The sequence below is a fragment of the Lutra lutra genome, chromosome 16 (assembly GCF_902655055.1).
Source record: "Lutra lutra chromosome 16, mLutLut1.2, whole genome shotgun sequence".
Classification (NCBI taxonomy): domain Eukaryota; kingdom Metazoa; phylum Chordata; class Mammalia; order Carnivora; family Mustelidae; genus Lutra; species Lutra lutra.
Genome location: NC_062293.1, coordinates 59,466,869 through 59,494,088, shown reverse-complemented (window position 1 = coordinate 59,494,088; position 27,220 = coordinate 59,466,869). Strand labels below are relative to the sequence as shown.

Below are 27,220 nucleotides of genomic sequence, written 5' to 3'. Positions count from 1 at the left end.
CAGAGATAAAGCTTCAGGTCGGGTCGTGCTTTCTCCTCTGAATGTATGCATTTCCCCCTTTTCTTTCCTGAAAACAAGATTCCATACCATCTGCGGGTGCCATGAAATCCATTATTTTCCACCCTGTTTCAGTATGAGGTATTATGATTCAAGACACATCCTCAAGATCCTTGAATCAAAATCCACATGAACTGAGGATTAGGGAGTGAAAATTCCAAGAAAATTCAAAGAGTCTAGGGGAGATTCCAGATTTCCTGATGATAAAACAGTATGTTTGCCAAAGGTGTCAATTCCCCAAGGATTGGTACCATATAGACTCCATAAATAACCAAAAAAACAATTTCCTTCAGAGAGCACCTTTAATTAGAGGTATTAGAAAATGAAGATAATAAGATTCTTAAAATTAAAGAGTTTCCATTTTGTTTAATTATAAGAAATTAATAAGTGCTTACAAAAACCTGAAATAAGAAATCCCAAAGAGTAGCCAGGCTATGTGCAGGTAGAAGTAAAGCCCAAATTGACAATATTTTAAATATGAAGGTTAATAAACATGAAGGTTAATAAAGTTACTCTTTAGGCTTGACGTAAGGGATATGTCAGGAAAAAAAAATGACATCTTTTTTTTTAATATTTTATTTATTTATTTGACAGAGAGAGATCACAAGTAGACGGAGAGAGAGGGAAGCAGGCTTCTCGCTGAGCAGAGAGCCCGACGTGGGACTCGATCCCAGGACCCTGAGATCATGACCTGAGCTGAAGGCAGCGGCTTAACCCACTGAGCCACCCAGGCGCCCCAAAAAATGACATCTTAAAACGTCCCAGTTTTTGAAAAGAGAGCTCAGTCATTAATTATAATCTTGCACAAACACATTGCACATGTTGGTTAAATTAACCTCAAAGAGACAGAGTCTTATGGTTTTCATGTTGCGAAAGCATATTTTTTTTTTTGATAGAAAAATCCTTTAATCAAAACAAGTTTACAATGTCGACACGTATGGCTTAACTAGAATAAATCTGTCCAAATTTAAATTGTATTAAGGACCAGCTATAATGTAATATCAATAGTTCCCTCAAAACAGTAGGTCCTAGTTCCATTGTAAGACCTCTCAAAAAAGAACTCCAATTATTGAAATAATTCAAACTTTCCATTTATAGATGAAAACCATTATCTGGGAGGTCAAAACATACAATGCATGTCACATGCAAACACTGATACTAATTAAGCCTTTTCTCTGTATTCATAGTTTCAAAACATGAGAAGTGTCCTTTAGCTACTGAAAACCACCAACTGACCTAATCAAAATATCTTAGAAATGCTATCTGTTAAGTTACCCTTAAATTTTGTTAACCTTGGTTTACCCTGATTTAGTCCATATACATGAATATACGAACTATCAAAGTACTCCTTTACTTTATCTAACTGCCTCGGAGCAACGTATTTCTACTCCTTACAAGTCTGTCACATGGAGGATCTCTAAATAATAATCCCCTTCTGATATGACCATGTTTTTCAAATAGGTTAGTTTTCTTATATAGCATTTAATTCTACTATTTACTGCATAAGAATCATGGAATTTTTTTTCCCCAATTAAAAAAATACTTAGTGACTTCCTTAATGAGTGTGACTTTTTTTCTAAAAAATTCAGAAACACGAGACAGTTCTCAAAAATAAACTTTTATCATTTTGTTTTTAGTTTCAGCTACTAGTGCCTGTAAAGGATCTTGGATGGTTGAACCCTAAAGCCAGATTCATTCCTAAACATACCTCTTCTGCTTTCTGTAGGAAAGTCCTGTGACTTCACTCAATTCCCAGCCATAATACTAAATAACCTTCAAAAGTTAACATGAGTTTTGTACCTTGTAGAATTGTCAGTTGGATATCTAGTTGTCATACAAAAAGGCATACAGACCACAAATTGTTACAAAGCAGCAGGATAATGTAGCACAACGTAGACTGGGAGATTAAAATTAACTTTTGATAAAAGGAGTGAGTACTTGTATAGAAGTAACATTTTATCTACCATAAAAATGCATAACTTCTACAAAACCCACAAACAGTGAAAAGACAGTCTGGTAAATCCAAGGTTTGTAAAAACTATGCACAAAACCCACGGTATCTGCGAAAAAAGGAAAGATTTATACAAGTAGCAGTTTTAAAAATGGAACCTTTTTCTACTATCAATTACACATTAACATACACACACTAATTGAAATTATGCTACAACCAAATGTCTGGAAAAGCAGTTTAACATTTCCTAAATGGATTTTCCCTCACATTTACTGAATAATGTAGCTGTTAATACTGCACAAGTACAATTAGCAATAATGTTTAATTACTTTTAAACAAATATAAAGGGATTTTCTCCCTCAAAACAAGTTTTCAACATCAAAACCTATGCTTATAAAAATTTAAAACTTTCAGCAGTCTAAATATTTCAAATGAAAACCATTACAAACGTCTCAAATGTTCTTTATATTCCAGGTATATCAACCTAATTATCCAGTGTGGAATCCTTCAGAGATATTTCAGTCTCTCTCTCTTCACTGGATGACTTTTTCTTACTGCTGGCCTCGTGGTTGTCTTTGCTTTCTTCACTGCTGTCTCCATTATGTTGTGGTTGATTACTGTCTTGAGCATCAGATCCTCCATTTAGAGTCTTTGAACCTGTTTGTTCCTTTTCTAGCTTTTTGTTTGGCCCTTTCTTCCCTTGATCTTTGGTTTTATTTGCTTCCTCATGCTGTCTTTGTTCGGCAAGAGATTTATTCAGCACTTGTGTGATCACAGAATCTCCTTCACCAACCAAAAACATATTCTTTTTTTTTTTTAATTTCTTTTTTTTTTTTGAGCTTTAATTTTTATTTTTTTAGCATAACAGTATTCATTATTTTTGCACCACACCCAGTGCTCCATGCAATCTGTGCCCTCCACAATACCCACCACCTGGTGCCCCCAACCTCCCACCCCCCACCCCTTCAAAATTCCCAGATCGTTTTTCAGAGTCCATAGTCTCTCATGGTTCACCTCCCCTTCCAATTTCCCTCAACTCCCCTCTCCTCTCCATCTCCCCTTGTCCTCCATGCTATTTGTTATGCTCCACAAATAAGTGAAACCATATGATAATTGACTCTCTCTGCTCAAAAACATATTCTTAAACTTGTTATACAACATTGTAGACTTTTCCATGATAACCTGACTAACTTTGAATCGCCGTATTTTTTTCAGTGTTGTAATCATCTCTGTGTGTTTCTGAGCTTGTTGCATTGTGACCTGAAGTGAAGCAAGTTCATCCAAGGCCTCAATACATCTGTTCACATCAAGATTATCAATTTTGAGTGAATTTTTAATTTCAGCATGTATCCTTTGAAGTCGAGAATCCATTGATGTTTCCCGCTTCTTCTCCACTTTCTTAACTTCTGGCTTCTTTCCTTCATCTTTATTCTGCTGCTCAGTTTCGATCTGTTCTTCTTGCTTGCGTTTTCTATCTGCTGCTTCTTTCTCATGCTGGCCTTTCAGCATATTCCTTCTATGAGGATTCTGAAAGTTCCTTCCACCTTTTCTCTTCTTTTCACTTTCTTGATCATCTCCTTCCTCTTCAGAATCAGAGGTTGATGTAACCCCTGTTTTAGCTAAATTTTTTCTTTTGGATTCAACTTCTTTCTTCCCTTCCTTTTTGTCTGGCTCTTTTCTTGGCTTATCTTCTTCCTTCTGGCCATCTTCATCCTTTTTAAGCTGCTTTTTAGGTTGTTTTTCTTCTTGCCCCTTTTTCTTACTTTTGTCTTCTTCAGTTACCATGTCACTCTCTGAAGGACAGGGCTGTTTTACCATTTTGGGTCTGCCTCTTGGTTTCGGAATCTTTACTTCTGTAGCTGCAGGTCGTCCTCTTTTAGGACTCACTTTTAGATTAACAGATGCTGTTGCTGTTGTCACTACTCCTGCCTCCGTTTCTACTTGTTTTTCTGCCTTTCTCTTTCTCCCTCTTCTGGCAGCTTTTGGAGTGGTTATGTCAATTGCTTTAGTAACATCCTCATTGCTGGCTTTTTCTTCATGGTCAGTATCTTCCTTTGAAACACTTGTTTCTTTTTCTTCAACTTCAACATCAGATGATGCATTTGATTGTTTAGTTGATGCCTGTTGACTTGAAAATTTCACTTTCGGATTATTATCTATCTCCCATAAACCTTCATTAAAGCCTTTTCGTTTATTTGGTTTGCCGTACTTTTCCTTATTTTCTGAGTAAGGAAATATATCCTTTGGGCCTAAAAAAGCAGTCTCATGAGTTCCAAAAAAGAAAATGGGTAGTTTGTTTGTGGGTGGTTTTACAGCTCCATCAGGAACTTCATCTACTCGAGCTGGCCAATGAGGATAACCTTTCATCTTGGCGAAGATGAGGTCTCCAGGTTTGAAATCGCGAGTCATGTTTCGGGGGCGAGGCCGGGGGTCTGAAGCCCAGGGAGGAGGCGCGGCGGTGCGGACGGCGGGGGGGTACCGGCGGAGGGCGGACGGGCGCCCAGGCTCCCGGGGCGGCGGGAGGGGGAAGATGCCTCCGGGCGTCCCGAAGCGCCTGCCGGGGCCGCGGGCTGTGAGGCTGCGGTGGCGGGCCGGCCGCCTCTGCCCGCGTCCACGCAAGCCACCTGCGCCACCAGCTGCCGCAGAGGCGTCTCAACGGCTCCGAATCGCAACCGCCGCCGCCGCTGCCGCCGCCGTCGCTGCGCTGCTCCCGCGCGGCTCCCGCTCGGCGCCCGCTAGCACTGGGGCGGGACCCGCGAAAGCATATTTTTAAGGGAAAAATATATTGATAAGACCAAACACTTAGTTAAAAGATAGATGTTTCACACTTAGGAGGAAAAATAAAACCCACATGTTAACTGTGCAGAACAACTGTAATTAATAAAATTTCAACTGGCAGCATTATTAAAATACACTCCCTCAAGTTTTTGGATGAGTTAAAGGGAAAATTTTACTCTTCCCTGCTGTGTTGTGAGCTAACGGAAAAATATTCGAGTTCATATCGCACCAACTATCCGTGGTCATGAAAATCCTTAACACTTTATATCAAGACCTTTACTTATGCATTTACTTATTAAAATTTTTGTATAAATCTGAGTATAGTTGACGCATAGTGTTACATTACTTCCTGGTGTATAACGTAGTGGTTCAGGCTCTCACCTGTTATGCTCGGCTCCCCTCAAAGCCAGCTCCCACCTGTCCCCACACAACGGTGTCACGGTATAATGGACTCTGTGTCTTCTGTGCCTTTTATTCTGGTAACTTCCTCGCTCCATAACCGGGAGCCTGGGCCTCCCACTCGCCTTCACCCTTCTTAGGCACACCCACCCCACTTTCCTTGGGCAACCATCAGTTTGCTCTCTGTGTCCAGAGGTCTGATACATGTCTTTGAATTAGTGTGTTTGTTTCCTCTGGGAAATGCCCAGTAGAGGAATTATTGGAAAGTATGGTATTTCTAGTTTTAATTTTCTTTCTTTTTTTTTTTTTAAAGATTTTATTTATTTATTTGACAGAGAGAGATCACAAGTAGATGGAGAGGCAGGCAGAGAGAGAGAGAGGGAAGCAGGATCTCTGCTGAGCAGAGAACCCGATGCGGGACTCGATCCCAGGACCCTGAGATCATGACCTGAGCCGAAGGCAGCGGCTTAACCCACTGAGCCACCCAGGCGCCCTTAATTTTCTTTTTTTAAAAGATTTTGTTTACTCATGAGAGAGTGTGCAAGAGAGCACAAGCAGGGGGAGAAGGGGGAAGCAGGCTCCCCGCTGAGCAGGGAGCCCCATGCGGGGCTCGATTCCAGGACCCGGGGATCATGACCTGAGCCGAAGTCAGGCGCTAAGCCACCCGGGTGCCCCAAAGATGCTGTCATCTTTCTGACAAATGCTTATTTCAATTGCGATCTTGTCCTAGAGTGGGAAAAGCACTTCCTGAAATCCCTGAAAACCGTTTATGAGATCTCACACTCAAAGTGGGAGAAGTTGAATGAATGACTTTACTTTCTCTGAAGGCTACTATTAAAATGAAAAATCACAGAGTGGAGGAAATACTGCTTGTGTGTATTGGGCAGCCCCCTCGTGTCCCTTTGAGCAATACTGTTTATTTTAGTGAAGCCAGGAAACTCGTTTAAGAGAACAGGTGTCAACTCTCCCGACGTGTCTCTCACTCTCCGTGAGGGGAGACACTTCCGGACCCTCTCAAGGGACAGCGTGAGAGTGGGTGGGACACACTCGGTAGGACGAACCCAGTGTTTTTCTGTGCCCGAGTCTTGGAATTTCCTCCCGTGCAAAACATCCAGGGTTTATGGCACTTACACGTCCTTAATACCAAGCAGAACTGTATGGGGCGGCCTCACCCGGCGAACGACTGGGAGCACACGCAGACGTGTAGACCCGTGTGCCAAAGTCACGATTCTGCGGAGCCCGACTTCAGCCTAGTGTCTGGTGACCTTCCCTTCTCCTTGGTGGATTGTTCTCAAAATGCACTTCCAGTGTGCCTGGGTGGCTCAGTGGGTTAAAGCCTCTGCCTTCAGCTCAGGTCATGATCCCAGGGTCTTGGGATCGAGCCCTGAATCAGGCTCTCTGCTCAGCAGGGAGCCTGCTTCCTCCTCTCTCTCTCTCTGCCTGCCTCTCTGCCTACTTGTGATCTCTGTCAAATAAATAAATAAAATCTTTAAAAAAAAATCCACTTCCAGAAGAGTCCTTGGAATCATGTTGGCATCGATGAGCAAAATATCTTGAGTCATTTCACAATGCCAACTTTCTCTTCTGGAGCCTGATTTCACAGTTACACATACGTATCTGGGAGGGCGGGCTGCCACGTGCTGGGAGCCCACCCTCCTCGCCGGCTCAGGGCAGGGCTGGGTCTCGGGGGGCATCGTTTGTTTTTCCTTGCATGGGGGGGGTCTTCTCTGGTGAGGTGGTAAGGGCAGGTCTAAGCCGGGGCGGGGCGGCTTCTCCCAGACAGGAGGGCAAGGGAGGCCCATTTCTCATGGGATGGCAGGAGCATGACTCCGTTTCTAGGATGCCCCCTTAACTTTGGAATTTCACCCACTGGGGATAGTCAGAAAATACAGTCCTATGAACTACGCCCCACAAGCAACAACCCAAGATAAGACACGTACAATGGCATATACGTGTTTTTGAGTTAAATATGTTCTCTCATGCCAGTGGGAAATGCTTCTGAGGAGCTTTGGGGTTTCTCGAAGTGCTCTCATTTCCCCGGAAAACCCATCCCAGGGCTCTTTTCCTTATCAGTCCTCTACGTTGGGACCTGATAATATGCTTTCAGCGAACTCTCTGATTCTTTGCCCCACAGAATCTCTATACTTTTATTTATTTATTTATTTATTAAGATTTTATTTATTTATTTGACAGAGAGAGATCACAAGCAGGCAGAGAGGCAGGCAGAGAGAGAGAGAGAGGGGGAAGCAGGCTTCCCGCTGAGCAGAGAGCCCGACTCGGGGCTCGATCCCAGGACCCTGAGATCATGACCTGAGCCGAAGGCAGTGGCTTAACCCACTGAGCCACCCAGGCGCCCCTTATTTATTTATTTTTTTTGGATTCCCAGCTCAGGAGTGCTGAAAGAAGACAGGTTCTTTGCGCTGGTCATGAGATGTGTTTTAATCTGTGTTGAAAACAGGGTTTTCGGTCTAGTGAGGTCTTTTTGCCTTCAAAGCCCCGGGAGAAGATTGCAGAGGTGACATATACGAAACGAGAGATTGCGAAAGCTCAAGGAACACCCATCCCATGTTTTCTTTTCTTTCTTTTACTTCCAGTGAGCTAACGCACAGTGTAATATTAGTTCCAGGTGCGTGATACAGCGAGTCAACAGTCCTACACACCTGGTGCTCATCACGGCAGGCCCCATCCCAAATCCCCTGCTTCTCCCACTCCCCATCCCCTTCCCTCTGGTGACCATTAGTGTGTTCTCTAGAGTTAAGAGTCTATTTCTTGATTTCTCTCCCTTCCTTTTCCTTTGCTCGTTTGTTTTGTTTCTTAAATTCCACATACAAGTGAAATAATACGGCATTTGCCTTTCTCCGATGGACTCATTTCGCTTAGCATAATACCCTCTAGTTCCATCCAATGTTGCAAAAGGCAAGATTCCATTCTTTTTGCTGACTGAGTAACATTCCATTGTGCGCACACATACTGCATCTTCTGTAAACGGACTCTTGGGCTGCTTCCATAACTCAGCCACTGTTAGTTGATAATGCTGCGAAAACACCCATATTTTCAAGCATGGGCCAGAAGGGGAAACCAGCGAAGGCGGGACTGACAAGAAACAGAACAGAAAGAGGAGACTGAGGAGAGGAGGTGTCTGAGAGCCACAGGTGGGTGTCCGAGTGCAGTAAATCGTGAGCATTATTAAATCATCGACAGACTCAACTGCTCGATAAGCAAGAATTAGGCAAAGAAAGCCTTTCCAGTTTAGTTTGCCATGTGCACTTTGAATTGTTTTAATTAAAAAGAAACATCAGATGAGCTCCGAGGGCATGAGCAGAGCTCACACAGTGCTGGCTGAGAGAGGCAGGTGGCCCTCCACCCCCCACAGGGCCCGAATGCTGCCCCTCCCTCAGCAGCAGGAGACGGGGGCCTCACACTCTAGAGAAATCGGGCTCTGGGCTCGAGAACACGCATGCACAGCTGAGGATGGGGAGACGCAGTCCTCAGAACGGGGCGGGGTGTGACAGGAAAATCTAACCTTAAGGTCCCCATTCTGTTCCCACACACAACACTGGTGGCCAACATCTTCCTTCCCTGGAAATTGTTATCTGATGAGTCTGACAAAGGACCCACAAGTGAGGACAGCCAGGTTCTCCCAAGGACACAGCAGATTGGCAGCACGGGCTGATCTGCCCCTTGGCAAGCCTCTCCCATCCTCCCAGAACTTCTAGTCTGCTACTCCCTACCCCACTCCCTGGAAGGACCCCTCACGGGAAACCACCCTCGTCCCCTCCTACCTAGCTGGCCACTCCTCCTCCACCGTCCCTGCTAGCTCTAGCTCTGCAGCTGGAGCCCTGGCTGAGCTCGGTCCGAGGGGAGCAGGCAGTGGTGGAGATGGTCCCTGCGGGGACCAGGATGGCCACTCGAGGAAGGTACACAGCGATGCTGATGGTGCAGGGAGCTCCGGAACTGGACTGTCCTCTGAGCTCGCCCTAAGATCACGCAAAGGGGTTCCGGGGTGGCTCTCCCACACCGAGCACAGATTTGATGGGGTTTAGGTCTGCTCTGTGTGGGGAGGGCTGCACCCGGCAAAAGGCAGTTTCTAGGGAGGGATCGAGCTGCCCACCCTCAGCCCTGCTGGGGCGAGTGGGTGACGCATCCCAGCATTTGCCCCAAGTGCCACAGCTCAAGGGTTGGCCCTCCTCCCTTTCACCCCTCGGGACCTCGTGGACGCATGTGTGGAGATGCCATCTGCTACACTGACTCCCAGAGATGCACCTTCAGCACGGCCCCAACCCCGGGCCCCAAACGAGGAGATGTGACTTCCCGAAACTCTCATGCTTGTGACATAGGAGGCATCCCGGACCTCGCGTACGCCAGCAAACCACTGCTCGTGCCCCGGCTCGCTTCTGCTGCGTCCCCGGCTCGGGCTGGCCGCCCTGGCCCTGGTGTCAGCAAGTCCTGTCCCCTCTTCCTTCTTCACACAGCCTCTGTCTGTCCACACGTGTGTGTCCCCCCCCCCCACCCCACCAGCTGCCACCTCTGTGCAAGCCTGGGCCTCTGCCTGGATCCTTTCAGGCCTCCTAAGAAGCCCCGACTTCACCTTCCGTCTTCCTGCACCCCCGGCGGGGCCGTCGGTGCTGCTGCTGGCCCCAGTCTGACCACGACTCCCCTCCTACGTCTGCGCCAGTGCCCAGGACCTTCTGTCCTATTCAGGAGCTCAGGGTGCCCTGTTTCCTCTCTGAACGCACACTCTGCCTTGCTGTCCCCTCCGCGCTAGTCTCTCCTCCTCCAACCCTCCGGGCACGTTCCCGCTGTAGGGCCTCTGGCCGTTCCCTCAATGTGGAATGTTCTCTCTCTAGATGTATCTATGGCTCACGCTTCCTTAAGGGTTTTCCTTCAACCTCAGCCTTCCCTGAACGTCTAGGTAACATTGTATCCGCCCTCCACCACGCGCTCGCTGGAATATTGTGTATGTCCTTTATTTCCTATATTTTTATTTTTTAAATTTATTTTATTTTTTAAAAGATTTTATTTATTTATTTGACAGACAGAGATCACAAGTAGGCAGAGAGGCAGGCAGAGAGAGAGGAAGGGAAGCAGGTTCCCCGCTGAGCAGAGAGTCCGATGCGGGGCTCGATCCCAGGACCCTGGGATCATGACCTGAGCCGAAGGCAGAGGCTTTAGCCCACTGAGCCACCCAGGTGCCCCTCTTTATTTCCTATTGTCTGTCTCCTTGTACCATAGTCGCCAAGCTCACGAGGATGAAGATTTTCCTTCATTATGTTTTGCTCACTAATGTGTCCTCAATAGTGGTGTGCCAAGGACAGTATGGTGGGAATGCCTGTCCAAATTTGGGGCTCTTGTGTTTACAACGTATGCATCCGAACCGCAAAGTGTAATATACATCCCTACATTTTCAGCAAGAAAAATGGTAGTTCATACATGACATATTTGACAGAATTTGAAAATGAACTTAATTTTTTTTGAAGATTTTCATTATTTTTTTTTTTTGACAGAGAGAGGCACCATGAGAGAGAGAGAGAGCACAAGCAAGGGGAGTGGGAGAGGGAGAAACAGACTCCTCGCTGAGCAGAAAGCCTGACATGGAGCTCGATCCCAGGACCCCGGGATCAGGACCGAGCCGAAGGCAGACGCTTAATGACTGAGCCACCCAGGTGCCCCAAAAATATCTTTAAAATGAAATCTCGGGGGCGCCTGGGTGGCTCAGTGGGTTAAGCCGTTGCCTTCGGCTCAGGTCATGATCTCAGGGTCCTGGGATCGAGTCCCGCATCGGGCTCTCTGCTCAGCAGGAAGCCTGCTTCCCTCTCTCGCTCTCTGCCTGCCTCTCTGTCTACTTGTGATCTCTCTCTGTCAAATAAATAAATAAAATCTTTAAAAAAAATAAAATGAAATCTCGTTCTTTTTTGCTAATTGCCTTAAAACTAGAATAGCCATAGAAACAATGACTGCTGTTTATCACTACACGATTTTACTGGAAATTTTATCTCCTAGGGGAAGGGAGTTGTTAGAAAACAATCTGTTCTGTGGACCCTGAGCCAAAGGTAGAGCCTTAACCCACTGAGCCATCCAGGCGCCCCAAAACATTTTTCTATAAAAAAAAAATGCGGAGCACCTGGCTCAGTTGATTTCGACTCAGATCATGATCTCAGGGTCCTGAAATCGAGCCTGGCATCGGGCTCTGGACTCAGTGTGGGGTGGGATCTGCTTGAGAGTCTCCCTCTCCTTCTGCCCCGCCCCTGCTTGCGTGCGCATGCACAGTCTCTCTTTTTTATAAATAAATACAATCTTAAAAAAGGAAAAATGCGATTCCAGCAAACCATGTGTTTCAGCTGCCATAACCTTCACATATCACAAGAATACAAACTCTGAATATGCTGATCGAACCCGAAGATCTGATGGGGCTACAGCGGGGGGCTGGGGGAGGGGGAGAGTGCGCCCTTCTGTGCAGAAGCATGTGAGGCAGATAAACGCCTTCCTTACCCCGGAGGAATACAGTCGAGTGTCTGTGGTCAGCAAACCCTGTCCTCTGCTATGACAAGTCTGCGCTTGTCCTCATCCCCTGAATTCTCGATCTTGGTCTTATCTCTTTCAATTCCAGAATGCCCATAATTGTTTTTTTTAATGGGTTCAAATTCCTTGCTGACATTGGCCAGCTTTTCATTCAACTTTCTGTGTTTTCTTGACTAGATTAGTTGCTGTTATTTTAATGGTCCTAGTGCTGACTTTTTTTTTTTTTTTTTAAATCTGAATCACTTACGAGCCTAATAGGATTAGCTACTTGTTTCCTTGGATTCTGATGGTATGGCACCCAAACAATTTTTAAAAAAAAATGAATGTGGGACATTGTCTATTAAAAAGTGTCATCTGGTTCACGTTGTCTTTCTCCAGAGAAGCGTCACCCTTTTCTTTTCTAGGCACGTTGTTGCTGTGTTTTGTGAGGGTCCCGTGGGAAATGCTTCTGGTGACACGGTCTCCTGAGAAAATCACCCTGAACCTTTAAGAATTTTTGTTTTCAGTGAGAATGCTTATCATCTTCTTCTCCTTATTCTTTTCTTCTTTTAAGATTTTATTTATTTGACAGAGAGAGACACAGTGACAGAGGGAACACAAGCAGGGGGGTGGGAGAGGAGAAGCAGGCCTCCCTCTGAGCAAGAAGCCCCAAATCCTAAAAAAATAAATTAACAAATGGTGCCTTGATGTGGTTTAGCTAAACTGAGCAGAAAGTCGTGGATTAAAGCCTGTGCCCATGTTGCTGCCAGCGAAAGGAAAGTAAGATTAGCATCTCTTATGGACTGAATGTTTGGGGTCCCCCCAAATTCGTATGCATAAACCTTCACCCCCAGTGTGATAGTATTTAGGGTGGGGTGTTTGGGAGGTAGATAGGGCTCAGGGCTGGAGGTGTTCTGAATGGGATTAGTGTCCTTCTACGAAGAAGCAAGGGAGAGCTTGCATCCTCTCCACTGCCCTCCACCCCAAGAGCAAGGTGACATCTGACTACCAGGAAGAGGGCTCCCACCAGGCACCAGATTTGCTGGAATCTTGGGACCTACCAGCCTTCAGAAACGTGAGAAACAGAGGCTTGTGGTTTAAGCCACTCCATGTCTGTTGTACCTGTTAAAGCAACCCGAACGGGACGTCCCTACTAGGTCCTGGTGAGGCCTGAGTGCCTCTGCCGTCTATCTACCCAATGGGGAGCAATGCCGCTAGAGAACGTGTGAAGACATCTATGGAGCTAGGAGTATTGATTAGGGTCTGTTCCCCGGCCTGATAGAGATCTATAGCCCCAGGAAATAGACTTTCATTTCTCTCTCAAGGAACCGGCCAGGGCAGGTGCTCCACGTAACCTGGAAGCTTTTCTCCATAAATCAAGGGCCTTGGTGTTTGCAGCCGGGTTGGGGTCAGAACTGAGTTGTGGTCAGCAGGCAGTGGGACATCACCGTCAGGTCTCAGGGCGTGCAGCTGGGGGCGTGAGCATAGCGGGGCCCCTCGTGGGGTGGCAAGGAGATGCGGGAGCGGCAGGCCCCAGGTTGTAGTCCGGGGCTGCCGGGGGCGTCTGGCAGGGGTGCAGGAGGCCGGGGATCCCCGGTGTGCTGCCCACTGTGCAGAGCCCAGCGAGCCCGGATGTGCGTGGAGAAAGTGGGCTTTGCTGCAGGCTTGTGAGGAGGGAGGTGGGAGGAGTTTGCCCAAGGAGGCACCGCCGAGGATCCGGGGAATTCCGTGGGTTAGCGGGTCTCTGGGGGTGGATGTAGGTGGCTGGAGCTTGGCAAAGGCGAGGTGGAGGGGAAGACATTGGGGTGTCTGGGCAGGCGCCACCCAGGGACATGCTTGTCCACGCTTGTCCATGCTCGTCCATGTGTCCTACTACCTGCAGAAGACAGTGGCTCTAGCACGACCAGCAGGGGAAACCTCCATGTGCCATCCCAGAGGCGACTTTCTTCACTTGGGTTCCGCCTGTGCACGTGCTGGAGTCCCTCTGGGTTTGCTCCAATCCCAGCTCCTCTTAGGGCGGTCAGTCCACTTCTGAGAAACAGGTGCAGAGGTCAGCCGGGATCGTGTTTCCTGGGGCAGAGCTGTGAGGCACTTACTCTCCTAAGTGGGGGTCTAGGCCTCCTATCCTTTCGTCATTCCTCAGTCTTGAGGGACTGGGTGACCACAGTTATGCTACTTCCTGCTGGAAAGGGGTGCGGTGTTGGGGGTTTGGGGAATGAAACAACTTTGCACTTTGTGGAAACTATTTCCTAGCACTTGGCTTGACGTGTAAGGTCTGCATGACCAAAACATTAGCTCCCTCTCTGTTTCTTTCCGGGCAGGATGGGAAAACACATTTTTTAAAAATGACATATCCAATTAATGAGACACAGAGGACAGACAACCCAAATCTCCGTACTCCCTGTGACATTGATCTAATCCCTTGAAGAACCTGAAAACAGTCCCGTAAACCAATCCGTTCCTGCAGGCATTTCTGGGGAAATGTGCCGCAGCCAAGTGGTTTGCTGCCCCATTGTTATCTAAACGAGTGTTCAGTTTTGCAGAACTGTTCATATAACACAGCAAATGGTGTCAGCAAGGACGCATACTCCACCCTGTTTGGCAAGAATATGGTCCAAAGCAATGTGATTTTCAAGCCCCACTTTGGCCAACAAATCTATTTCCTCTTGTACCACACCAACACAAACACCAGTTTCTTTGGGTCATGGTTTCTTGAGTGGTTTCTGCCGCTCTTTGGAAAGCAAGAAAATTACTTTTGTTGTCTCCTGGTCTTTTTTTTTTTTTTTTTTTTGGTCTTTTCTGTTTGTTATTATGCATTTTTGCTAGATGGCACTGGGCATATTTTCATGAAATACAGCTGAAATTTGTCTGTGAGCTGAAGCAAGTGGATTTTTTTCTCTTCAAGAAAACGAAAGTTCCCTGCTCTTAACCACGGAGACTGCCGTCTTCTTAGGGCCAAGGGGCAAGACTGCCCCTTCTTAGGGGTTGAGTTGCGTTTTCTGAATGCATATATATTTTTTCCTTCTTATCCTTGAAAGAAAAGAGACCATATAAATTTCCAAAGTTGCTAATCTCAATTCAATAATTTCTCCCATTATTCATTTAAGAGATTTCCCCCCCATGTGAAAACCTATATTAATTGAGAGATGATTGATGGAGTGTTGATGATAATTCTGGGATGCCAGTGAACACTCAAGTCTTTCTGATGATGCAAAAATAGTTTGATGAAACTGTATGTTCTTTATTTTTTAAAAAGACTTATTTATTTATTTTAGAAAGAGAATGCATGTGAGCAGTGGGGAGGAGCAAAGGGAGTGGGAGAGAATCTCAAGCAAGCTCCCTGCAGCGCATGAAGTCCTACCCAAGTCCTGAGCCAAAATCAAGAGCTAGCCGCTCAGCAGACTGAGCCACCCACATGCCTCTAAGCTATATGTTCTTTAAAAAGTACTGACATAAGGGCATCTGGGTGGCTCAGTCAGTTAAAAGTCTGCTTTCAGCTCAGGTCATGATCCCAGGGTCCTGGGATCCCTGCATTGGGCTCCTTGCTCAGTGGGAAGCCTGCTTCTCTCTCTCCTGCTCTCCCTGCTTGTGCTCTCTTTCTCTGTCAAAAAAAAAAAAGTACTGGCATAATATTAGCAAACCGAATCCAACAATACCAAAAAGAAAATCATTCACTACCGTCAAGTGGGATTTATTCCTGGGATGCAGGGTGGTTTGATATTCACAAATTGATGTGATACATCATATCAACAAGAGAAAAAAAATAAAAACCATATGAACATACCAACAGACGCAGAAAAAGCATTCAACAGAGCACATCATTCATTCATGATAAAAATGCTGAGCAACTGGGTATTGTATGTAAGTGATGAATCACTGGATACTACAGCCAAAACCAATATTACACTAGATGTTAACTAACTAGAATCTAAATAAAAATTGGGAGGAAAAAAATCCTAATCAAGCAGACTGCAGAGTGGGGAGATTGTCTCAGCAGAAGGAGCTGGAGAACGTCTACAACTCCATCATTACTCCGCGGTAGCAGAGTGCACCAGGAGGAATGTGGGAGGGCTCCCCTCATGGTGGAGCGCCTCCATCTGGTGGTGCCTCCTCTGGCCCCACCATGGAAGAGATTCATTAAGCCAACCTGATCCTAGATTTGCTTTGTTCCATAAAACATCAAAGGACCCAAAGTTGTAGTAGATTCCATGATATTTTTCAAAGCCAAGCTGCTGTGGTGAATAACTGGGCATTCTTGATACATGGCTATGAAACACATGTACAGAGAAATGAAATAACATTACAGTTTATAAGTAGTGTAAGTGGAAAATGCAATGTCTTAAAACTCTATTTAAAATTGGCACCCAAACAAATGAAAAACCCACACAAAAAAATGCTCAACAAAATAGATTTTTTAAAAGATTTTATTTATTTATTTGACAGAGATCACAAGTAGGCAGAGAGGCAGGCAGAGGGAGGGGGGAAGCAGGCTCCCCGCTGAGCAGAGAGCCTGATGCAGAACTTGATCCCAGGACCCTGAGATCATGACCTGAGCCAAAGGCAGAGGCTTAACCCACTGAGCCACCCAGGTGCCCCAACGAAATAGGTTTAGAAGGAACATACCTCAATATAATGGAGGCCATATATGAAAAACCCACAGCTAATATCCTATTCAGTGGTGAAAAACAGAGCTTTTCCCCTAAACTCAGGAACAAGACAAAGATATCCACTCTCACCACTTCCATTCAACATAGTACTGGAAGTCCTAGCCACAGCAATCAGACAAGAAAAAAGAAGTAAGGGGCATCCAAATTGGTAAGGAAGAAGGAAAACATTCACTACTTGCAGATAACATGACACTATATATATAAAACCCAACAGATTCCATCAAAAAGCTACTAGAACTGATAAATGAATTTGGTAAGGTCCCAGGGTACAAAAGGAATACACAGAAAGTCACGGTATTTCTATACACTGATAATGAAGTAGCAGAAACAGAAGTTAAGAAAATAATCCCACTTAAAATTGCACACAAAAGAATAAGATATCTAGGAACAAACTTAACCAGGAGGTGAAAGACCCATACTCCGAAAACTATAAAACACGGACGAAGGACATTGAAGACGATACAAACAAAAGGAAACACATCCCATGCTCATGGATTGGAAGAACAAATTTTGTTAAAATGTCCACACTACCCAAAGCAATATGTAGATTTAATCCAATCCCTGTCAAAATACCAAAAGCGTTTTTCACAGAACTGGAACACACCATCCTAAAATTTGCATGGAACCAATAGCCAAAAGCAACCATGAAAAGGAAAAACAAAACTAGAGGCAAGACAATCTCAGATATCAAATCATACTACAAAGCTATAGTCATCAAAACACTATGGTGCTGTCACAGAAACAGTCACATAGATCAATGGAACAGAATAGAAAGCCTAGAATTAAACCCATTTGTATATGGTCAATTAATCTTAGACAAAGGAGGCAAGAGTATACAACAGGGAAAAGACAGTCTCTTCAAAAAATGGTGCTGGGAAAACTGGACAGCTCCATGCAGAACGAAACCGGAACATTTTCTCGACCACACACAAAAATAAAGTTAAATTGGATTAGGGACCTAAAAGTGAGACCTGAAACCATAAAAATCCTAGAAGTGAACACAGGCAGTAAGGTCACTGACGTTGGCCATAACAACTTCTCTGACAGGTACTCATAATCATAAATGGTTTTGTTGTGTTATGACGGTCACTTAAATGTACTTTATAGAATTCCTAGTTGGCATGGCTCCTCCCACTAATGCAAAATTGAGATAATGAGTGAGTCCTCTTTCTTTCCCTGGAAACTTGTCTTGAATTAAAACTCATAGGCCCAGACAATCCTCCTTTCATATGTATGTTTATTAGTTGCTTTAATTGAACTCCCAGGAAATCTCACTTAAAGGGTGTTGCCTCTTCAATTCTGGTGAGGGAGAAGCTTCTGGGTCCTCCCAGCAGACATAGTGTGCGTGTGGGCGGGTAGGACACTAGGGATGGGTCTAGCCCAGCACTATTATGTACCAGACCTTTGAAGTCATTCTGCAATCTGTCAAGAGTTTTGTACTGTCTGAACTTCCTTGCATCACCCAGCCTGACCTGACAGCGTGTCATCGGACAGAGCCAAGTGTGGGAATCACACCGAGTTGGGCAAATGCAGAATCTCTGTAAGCCCACGCACATCAGTAGATAGAGGCTGATGGAAAATAACCTTCCTCTTCCATGGATTGATGTCCTCCAAAATCCATTTCCATGAGCAATCTCTAGACTATTCCTGATGTAAATATGCAAATTCTGAAATCTTGTCTGCATGTAAAATTTCTCTACCAGAACCTGATTTTATACCTTCCGCCCTGGACCGCTGGGATCCCATTCTGATTCCCAGCTGCTGATGGGATGGGGAGCGCATCTGAGGGCAATTGCTATTATTTTTCTTCCTTGCACGGAGCCTTCCTCTGACAAGGCAGTAACAGCACCTCTAAGCCAAGGAGTGGCTTCTTGAGCATCTCCAACAGGCTGGATGCCAGGAGCATGACATATTTTCTTGGAAACCCACCTAACGATGGAATTTCCCCTAATGGGGATAGTCAGAAGATAAATTCCTAAGAACTTTCTTTTCCAGGCAACAGCCCAACGGTCTAAATAAGATATCTACAATGACATAAAACAGTTTTTGGTACAAATGAACATTCTATTATGTAAGAGCCTTCGATAACAGAGGACTGACCAAGAGCAGAAAGCATCTGAAACCTGGCTAGTGGTTCCTAAATGCTCCAGGCTACTCTAAAACATCAGGACAGAGACACTCCTGATTTCCCACGCTTGGGGAGGCCCACTTTGTAGGGTCTACTGAGTAAGTTGACTACTGAAAGTCTTTGCTAGCACTCCCATCAGTGACTTCACAGCCAACACAGTGAATCTCTGTATTTCTACCATTTGGTAAATGTTTGTTTGACTGAATGTCCTTGTCTCTGTGTTTTAGTATTTGAGCAGAAAACACAACCACGATTTGGTCTGCTCTAGGGAGGCAAAGTCCAGAGCATGTTAGAAGGGTTTGGGTATACACGCAGCTTGCAAATGCTCGTGATATCCCATTTGAATGAGCCAAGCCCCAGTTGCTCTAAACCAATGTCTTGCTTCAATTCATGAAATCACACGGAGCTTTCCTTTTCATGCATGTGAGGTAAGAGATTGTCATAGCCATAGAAAGTCTCTGAGTTGTCGTCGCCTTGAAGCCAAAAATTAAGGATCTGAACTTGACACTCTTCTTCAGTTTTCCAGGATCACAAACAGTTCCTGGGCCCTACTATTCTGGAATTCCTAGGACTTCCCATGTTGCTCTGTAGAAAAGGCAACCTTATTCTGCACGGTCCTGGCCTTTGAAGTGCCTGCTTCCACTGACTGCAGTAAGAACTTTGTCATTTTGTCGCCAGATCCTAAGAGCTTCTAGGATCTCAGCCACTAGCATATTAATGAGAATGTCACTGTCACCAGCTTCATCACCACCAAACACCCCGTATTTTCCCGAGCTCTGGTGGTTTGCAACATGCTCTCCACTCTTAATTTCTACCCAAGCTGCGTTGTTTTTTTTTTTTTTTTCCCAAGCAAAGATACCAACTCCTGCCAACTCAAGCAAGTCTATGGTATAATCTCAAAACAAGGACCAGAATGGTGCCATTTAGACATTAGTCTGGCCGCGTCGCTTCTCTGCCAAAGACTTCACTGGGACTCCTGCCCACAAAGATGTCCTTTTGAGATGAAAACATCTGATTCTTCCAGCATCTCCGTTTGGTCTGCCCCAGGAGAACAACCGATGCTCAATTCGGAAATGAAAACGTCCAGTTCTGTTCAGGTCACTGTGACCAGTTACCGCGAAGGGGTGTGCACTCCCACCTGCAACACGTCCCGTGATCAGCATTCAAGATCTGCTCTCATAGCAACTTTCCAGTGAACAGGACAGTATTCTGTAATCACCATGCTGTGCACTGAGACCCAGAACTTACTCACCTTCTGTCTGGAAGTTTGTCCTTCTAGACCAACCTCTCCCAACTCCCCCCACCTCAAAACTCTGGTAACCACCACTCTATTCTTTGTTTCTGAGTTGTTGTTGTTGTTGTTTAAGATTTTATTTATTTGAGATAGAGCAAGAGGGAGTGAGCGAGAGAGCACAGATGGCTAGGCAGGGGGAGAGTAGAATTAGGCTCCCGGCCAAGTGGGGAGCCCAATGTGGGACTCGACCTCAGGACCCCGGGATCATGACCTGAGCCAAAGGCAGACGCTTAACCCACTGAGCCACCCAGGTGCCCCATTTATTGTTTTTATTTTTATTTTTTTTTGTGTACACATTTAGTTTTATTGTAACAAAGCAACTTGCACAATTTTAATGTTTAAAACTGAGCATCATCTTTCCTTTCCAGTGATACAAAAAGAAAATTTAAAAATAAACAGGAACAAAATTACAATAGAGAATGTCAATTCCAAATAAGATCCTACAAGTTCTGCTGATTCTCCCATCGAGTGGCAGGGCTCAAGTCATCATTAGGAGAGAGTTTTATTTTAAAAGTGTCATCTTAAACTGCAAGGATGTCCATTAAACATCACAATTAAACATGCCCAAGGAGAAGCCATGTTGTCAAAATGCCCACCTAACCCACCCAAACATCTCAAACCCACCCTTTGCTGACCTTCTATGACCCAATTTTTTAAAGTTTTTTTTCCTTTTTTTTAAACAAGAGAAAGTAGACAGGTACATGTTGGTAAATGCTAACTGTCCATATTCACATAGAGACACAGTGTAATCTCTGAACCCAATATACAGAGAAAGGAGGAAAAAAAGCTAGAATTCTATGCACTACTACACAGGGGCCTAGCACCCTCCAGCTTCCAGCAGAGCTAAGGGAGCAGAAGGTTTTTCTTTTATCCCCACAGAGCATGGTGGTGTTGATTCCATAAAGTTTTTGTTTTTGTTGAGACAGGAAGGGACAAAAATGAATTTGGAACAAAAAGGGGTAGAGATTCTTTTCCCACTGTATTCTGCTCAAGGTATTTTCCCCCCAAATAAGCTGAGAACCATGGTATAAAGGGAGAGAAAAAGAAGACTTCAAAAAACAGGGCGAATGAGCACGAGAGGAGAAAAGAAAAAGAAAAAGGGGGAAAAAAAAAGACGGCAACTTGCTCCCAGGGACTGAAGAAAATTAAAAAAGGAAGGTTGGAATCCATCAGTGTTCCATTAGTCATCTTCTCCTTCATCCTCCTCTCCTTCCCCCCCCCATCATCATCTTCACCTTCTTCACCTTCATCCTCATCTCCTTCTTCATCAATATCTTCCAATCCTTCTTCATCATCATCATCATCATCATCATCCTCTTCTCCTTCCCCTTCTTCATCATCCATATTGGGAACCAAGTAGTACTGTAATGGATTTGGCCAAATATCATCTTTGATGACCTCTCCTAACTCATCTGCGCCTGCATCAGAATGGTCAGTAAACCAAGTGAAGAAGCTCTCTGGTTCCTCATGCTGTCTCTTCCTGCTGGCTTTATTCTGTGTTTGACTTGAACGTTTCGTCAAATCCTTTCCAGATTTCCATTTGATTTCAGTGGACTTTGAAGATGGATCACCACTCTCATTCAGATGAAATTCTTTGGAGAGAACTTTATTTTCGAAGTAAGGATTTTCATCAAAATAAAAATCTATTCTGTAATCTGATTTAATATCTTCAAATTCTGTCACTTCAACTCTTGTCAAATAATGCAGTGCCTCTTCATCCTCCTCCCCAAGCAGTGCAGACACTTGTGGATGGTTGACAAATGTTGTTACCCAAAAATTGGGGATTTTGGCGATCAATTCCGACCTCTTCTGAAAAAATGGTTGGCGGAGTTTGTTATATTTCTGTTCTACTTTCAAAATCTCCTCACTGGCTTGTTCATTAAGTCTGTCTATTTCATTTTGTACTTCATCAATATGTTCAATTGCTTCTTGCTGTTCCTTTTCTCCTTTATGCAAGTGCTGAGATGTTGACGTCTGCCCTGGTTTGGGGACAGGAGACAGTCTTGGTTTCTTCGTTTGAGGCGGGAATGAAGACTGGAGTTTGGGGGCCATGGTGCAAGGAAACTCCAGGAAACCGGGAGAGAGGCACGTCTGGAAGCTCTGATTGCTCTATTTTTATTTTTATTTTTAAATTTAAGACTATTTCATTTAATGTAATGTCTTCTAGGACCATTTCTCATGGCAGAGTTATATTCCCTTGTGTGTACGTGTACACACATGTGTGTGGTGTACATGCTCTCTTCCTGTATTTCTATGTTTCTATTTGGAACCTTTCCTTTCTGCCTGAAAAACTCCTGCTTTTGAGCAGATACGATAGCAAGGAACTGTTTTTATTTGTCTGAAGATTACTTTGTATTTTTTTTGGAAGGATATTGTTCCTTGGTATAGACTTGGAGGTGGGAGTTATTTCTTCCTAGCAATTTAGAGATGCCCCTCTGTTGCCTCCTGGCTTCCATCACTTCTGCTGAGACACAGAGAAGACAGCCCCGCCCTTGCCACTTTGGCTGTGTGTCTCTTTCCCCCCAAGCTGCTTTTATTTGTCTCTGTTTTCTGGGGTTTTCACTGTTGTGTGCTTGGGCAAGTTCCCTTTGCAATGACCCTGCTGGGGCTCACAGAGGCTCTTGGATCTGTGTATTGATGTCTTTAATCAGCTTTGGAACCATCTTGTCCTTCTGTATAATTCTCTTTTCTGCTCAAATTCCACATGCCAGACCAAATGTGTTCAGTATACTTATGCCCTTTGTTTTTTTGTTTTTAATTCTTTCTCTACTTCTGTGTGGCTATTGTCTCTAGACCTGTCTCTGGTTTATTAACCCAGTTTTCTGCTGCTTTTTTTCTGCTGTGAATCCACTGACTGAAATCTTCTCTGAGCTACTGCCATGCTTGGTGCTACATTTTCAGTTAAATTTATTTTTATTGATTACAGTCCTGTGGTGAAATTTTTAAATCATTTACTTATTTTCTTAATCTCTTCCTCCATTCCTGCATTAATCCACTACTTTACAGACTTTGTGTTGGTAACTTGAATCTGTATCATTTGTGATTCTTTTCCTTTGACTTTTTTTCCTTTGGCCTTTTTGTCTATGGCCCTGTCTCTTGGCTTGACTAGTACTTTTAGACTGAATGCTGGAAAAGGTGTATAAGCATTGTAGAGGCCCCAGCTGTCCTCCTCTAGAGAAGGCCCGCCTTTCCCCCTGCCAGCTAGATTGCTCCAAACTATATTTTAGAATACGTGATAATCATGCAGTTTGAACTTGGTCAAGTACCTCTTATCACTCTTCTTTTTAGAGTAGCTGCAAGAATTCACAGTGTTGCAGATGCAATTTTGGTTAAAAGTCCCTTCGTTAGTGTTTATTGCCATTTTAGCTTCTGGGAGGCTTGGCTCCTGTCTCGCACAACACCTATCCAGAGAGAAGTCCTTTACATCGTGAGAGTTTTGAGCTATCTGAAAAGCATTAGACCACCTACTTCATCTTCTTAAAAAAATTTTATTTATTTATTTGATAGAGATCACAAGTAGGCAGAAGGGCAGGCAGACAGAGAGGAAGGGAAGCAGGCTCCCTGCTGAGCGGAGAGCCCGACACAGGGCTCCATCCCAGGACCCTGAGATCATAACCCGAGTCGAAGGCAGAGGCCCGACCCACTGAGCCACCCAGGCACCCTGACACCTACTTCATCTCAAATGGAGTGCCTCTTGTTGTCCTTGAGGAGGAGAAAGAATTTGGAAACTGTCACAGCTGAGGGTGGGGCGCCCTCTGCGTGTGTAGATGCCACGCATCTACAAGCATTCTGTCAACCCTGGGTGTTAGATAGCCACCTGCTGGCTATGACTTAGAACTTTCCATTTCTTAGTGGTTTATAGTTTATGTGTGTCTGTATTAGGAAGGCGATTCTTTGTTTGAAGAAGAAACCCCAACTTTGGACGTGAGGGCAATCTGACTGCAAGTTCTGTCCCCATGTTGATCACTAGGGTTGACTGGGCTGATGTGGCTGGCTAGACAGTGTCTCCCTCGTCCCTCACTGCTCCACGTGGCGAGGACACCTGCCGCGACAGAGGAGGACTGTTTCTTTGTCAAGCGTTTACAGGTGGCTGTGCTCCCCTCCTAGGACCTCCAAACAAGCCCTCAAGGACCACTTGTAGGAGAAGGTAGGGTAGTCAAGCTTCCATGACTCCAGACACAGTCAGATGAGGCTCGTGTCTTTCTTAAAAACACAGGCACCCCTCACCCCAGCCTTCTGACTTCAGGAAAAGTACGATGTACAATTATGAGTGTCTCTTTGAAGAATGTTGAAACACTGGCCTCTCTCTCTTCCTGGCAAGATTCCATATTAAAGGGAAAAAAATTAATTTCAAAGCAAATATATTTCTCAGTTCTTCTGTAGAAGAAGCAATTGTTTTTTTTTTTTTCTTTTAGAAAGAGAAGACTGGGGAGGAGTCAAGATGGCGGAGAAGTAGCAGGCTGAGACTACTTCGGGTAGCGGGAGATCAGCTAAATAGCTTATCTAAAGATTGCAAACACCTATAAATCCAAAGGGAGATTGAAGAGAAGAAGAACAGAAATTCTAGAAACAGAAAATCAACCACTTTCTGAAAGGTAGGACTGGCGGAGAAGTGAATCCAAAGTGATGGGAAGATAGACCGCGGGGGGAGGGGCCGGCTCCTGGCGAGCGGCGGAGCAACGGAGCAAAATCAGGACTTTTAAAAGTCTGTTCCGCTGAGGGACATCGCTCCAGAGGCTTAACTGGGGTGAAGCCCAGGCGGGGTCAGCGCAGCCTCAGGTCCCGCAGGGTCGCAGAAGGATCGGGGGTGTCTGAGTGTCGCAGAGCTTACCGGTATTAGAATGGAGAAGCCGGCTACAGAGACAGAGCCGAGGAGTGACTCTCAGCTCGGGGTTGCCTTGAACCGGTCGCAGGCTCGGTCAGCTTGGAGCGCGGCCAGAGGCCAGGGTGACGGGAGTCATTGGGCGCTGTTCTCTGAGGGCGCACTGAGGAGTGGGGCCCCGGGCTCTCTGCTCCTCCGGGCGGAGACCAGGAGGCCGCCATCTTCATTCCCGTCCTCCGGAACTCTACTGAAAGCGCTCAGGGGACAAAAGCTCCCGAAAGCAAACCCGAGCGGATTACTCAGCGCGGCCCCGGGTAAGGGCGGTGCAACTCCGCCTGGGGCAAAGACGCTTGAGAATCACTACAACAGGCCCCTCCCCCAGAAGATCAATGGGAAACCCAGCCAGGACCAAGTTCACCTACCCAGGAGAACAGTTTCAATACCAAGGAGAGCGGCGGAATTCCAGAGGAGAAGAAAGCAAAGCACGGAACTCATGGCTTTCTCCCCATGATTTTTTAGCCTTGCAGTTAATTTATTTTTTTTTCTTTTTCAATTTTTTTTCTTTTTCTCTTCTGCTAAATTTTTTTAACTTTTACCGTTTTCTTTTTTAACGTTTTTTAAATAGTTTATCTAATATATATATTTTTTTCCTCTTTTTATATTTTTTCTTTATTGGCTTTCTTTTTTTAAATAGTTTTTTTTTTTCTTTTTGAACCCTTTTTTATCCCCTTTCTCCCCCCTCACAATTCGGGATCTCTTCTGATTTGGCTAAAGCATATTTTCCTGGGGTTGTTGCCACCCTTTTAGTATTTTACTTGCTCCTTCATAAACTCTTATCTGGACAAAATGACAAGGCAGAAAAATTCACAACAAAAAAAAGAACAAGAGGCAGTACCAAAGGCTAGGGACCTAATCAATACAGACATTGGTAATATGTCAGATATAGAGTTCAGAATGACGATTCTCAAGGTTCTAGCTGGGCTTGAAAAAGGCATGGAAGATATTAAAGCAACCCTCTCGGGAGATATAAAAGCCCTTTCTGGAGAAATAAAAGAACTAAAATCTAACCAAGTTGAAATAAAAAAAGCTATTAATGAGGTGCAATCAAAAATGGAGGCTCTCACTGCTAGGATAAATGAGGCAGAAGAAAGAATTAGCGATATAGAAGACCAAATGACAGAGAATAAAGAAGCTGAGCAAAAGAGGGACAAACAGCTACTGGACCACGAGGGGAGAATTTGAGAGATAAGTGACACCATAAGACGAAACAACATTAGAATAATTGGGATTCCAGAAGAAGAGGAAACAGAGAGGGGAGCAGAAGGTATATTGGAGAGAATTATTGGAGAGAATTTCCCCAATATGGCAAAGGGAACAAGCATCAAAATTCAGGAGGTTCAGAGAACCCCCCTCAAAATCAATAAGAATAGGTCCACACCCCATCACCTAATAGTAAAATTTACAAGTCTTAGTGACAAAGAAAAGATCCTGAAAGCAGCCCGGGAAAAGAAGTCTGTAACGTACAATGGTAAAAATATTAGATTGGCAGCAGACTTATCCACAGAGACCTGGCAGGCCAGAAAGAGCTGGCATGATATATTCAGAGTACTAAATGAGAAAAACATGCAGCCAAGAATACTATATCCAGCTAGGCTATCATTGAAAATAGATGGAGAGATTAAAAGCTTCCAGGACAAACAAAAACTGAAAGAATTTGCAAATACCAAACCAGCTCTACAGGAAATATTGAAAGGGGTCCTCTAAGCAAAGAGAGACCCTAAAAGTAGTAGATCAGAAAGAAACAGAGACAATATACAATAACAGTCACCTTACAGGCAATACAATGGCACTAAATTCATATCTCTCAATACTTACCCTGAATGTTAATGGGCTAAATGCCCCAATCAAAAGACACAGGGTATCAGAATGGATAAAAAAACAAAAACCATCTATATGTTGCCTACAAGAAACTCATCTTACACCCGAAGACACCTCCAGGTTTAAAGTGAGGGGGTGGAAAAGAATTTACCATGCTAATGGACATCAGAAGAAAGCAGGAGTGGCAATCCTTATATCAGATCAATTAGATTTTAAGCCAAAGACTATAATAAGAGATGAGGAAGGACACTATATCATACTCAAAGGAACTGTCCAACAAGAAGATCTAACAATTTTAAATATCTATGCCCCTAACGTGGGAGCAGCCAACTATATAAACCAATTAATAACAAAATCAAAGAAACACATCGACAAGAATACAATAATAGTAGGGGATTTTAACACTCCCCTCACTGAAATGGACAGATCATCCAAGCAAAAGATCAACAAGGAAATCAAGGCCTTAAATGACACACTGGACCAGGTGGACATCACAGATATATTCAGAACATTTCATCCCAAAGCAACAGAATACACATTCTTCTCTAGTGCACATGGAACATTCTCCAGAATAGATCACATTCTTGGTCCTAAATCAAGTCTCAACTGGTATCAAAAGATTGGGATCATTCCCTGCATATTTTCAGACCACAATGCTCTAAAGCTAGAACTCAATCACAAGAGGAAATTTGGAAAGAACCCAAATACATGGAGACTAAACAGCATCCTTCTAAAGAATGAATGGGTC

General features: G+C 44.5%; 1 protein-coding gene and 1 pseudogene across 1 annotated transcript; both read right to left on the bottom strand.

Moving 5' to 3' along the window:
* Window positions 1–937: 937 nt before the first annotated feature.
* LOC125087757 (PC4 and SFRS1-interacting protein-like) lies at window positions 938–4,742 on the bottom strand. The gene is made up of 2 exons (XM_047708397.1): window positions 3,144–4,742; window positions 938–2,808 (listed from the first exon to the last, which is right to left on the bottom strand). Exons 1-2 carry the CDS (start codon window positions 4,415–4,417, stop codon window positions 2,493–2,495), a joined length of 1,590 nt encoding a protein of 529 aa, XP_047564353.1. The 5' UTR covers window positions 4,418–4,742; the 3' UTR covers window positions 938–2,492.
* Window positions 4,743–20,820: 16,078 nt separating this feature from the next.
* LOC125087070 (protein SET-like) lies at window positions 20,821–21,824 on the bottom strand (annotated as a pseudogene).
* Window positions 21,825–27,220: the final 5,396 nt, after the last annotated feature.

Bases quoted from the DNA above. Each gene is read 5' to 3' on its own strand.
- LOC125087757 (XM_047708397.1), bottom strand. From the start codon at position 4,417: ATGACTCGCGATTTCAAACCTGGAGACCTCATCTTCGCCAAGATGAAA. The intron at 2,809-3,143 runs GTTTTTGAGCAG...AAAAAAGAATAT, and splicing joins TATAACAAGTTTAAGAATAT to GTTTTTGGTTGGTGAAGGAG.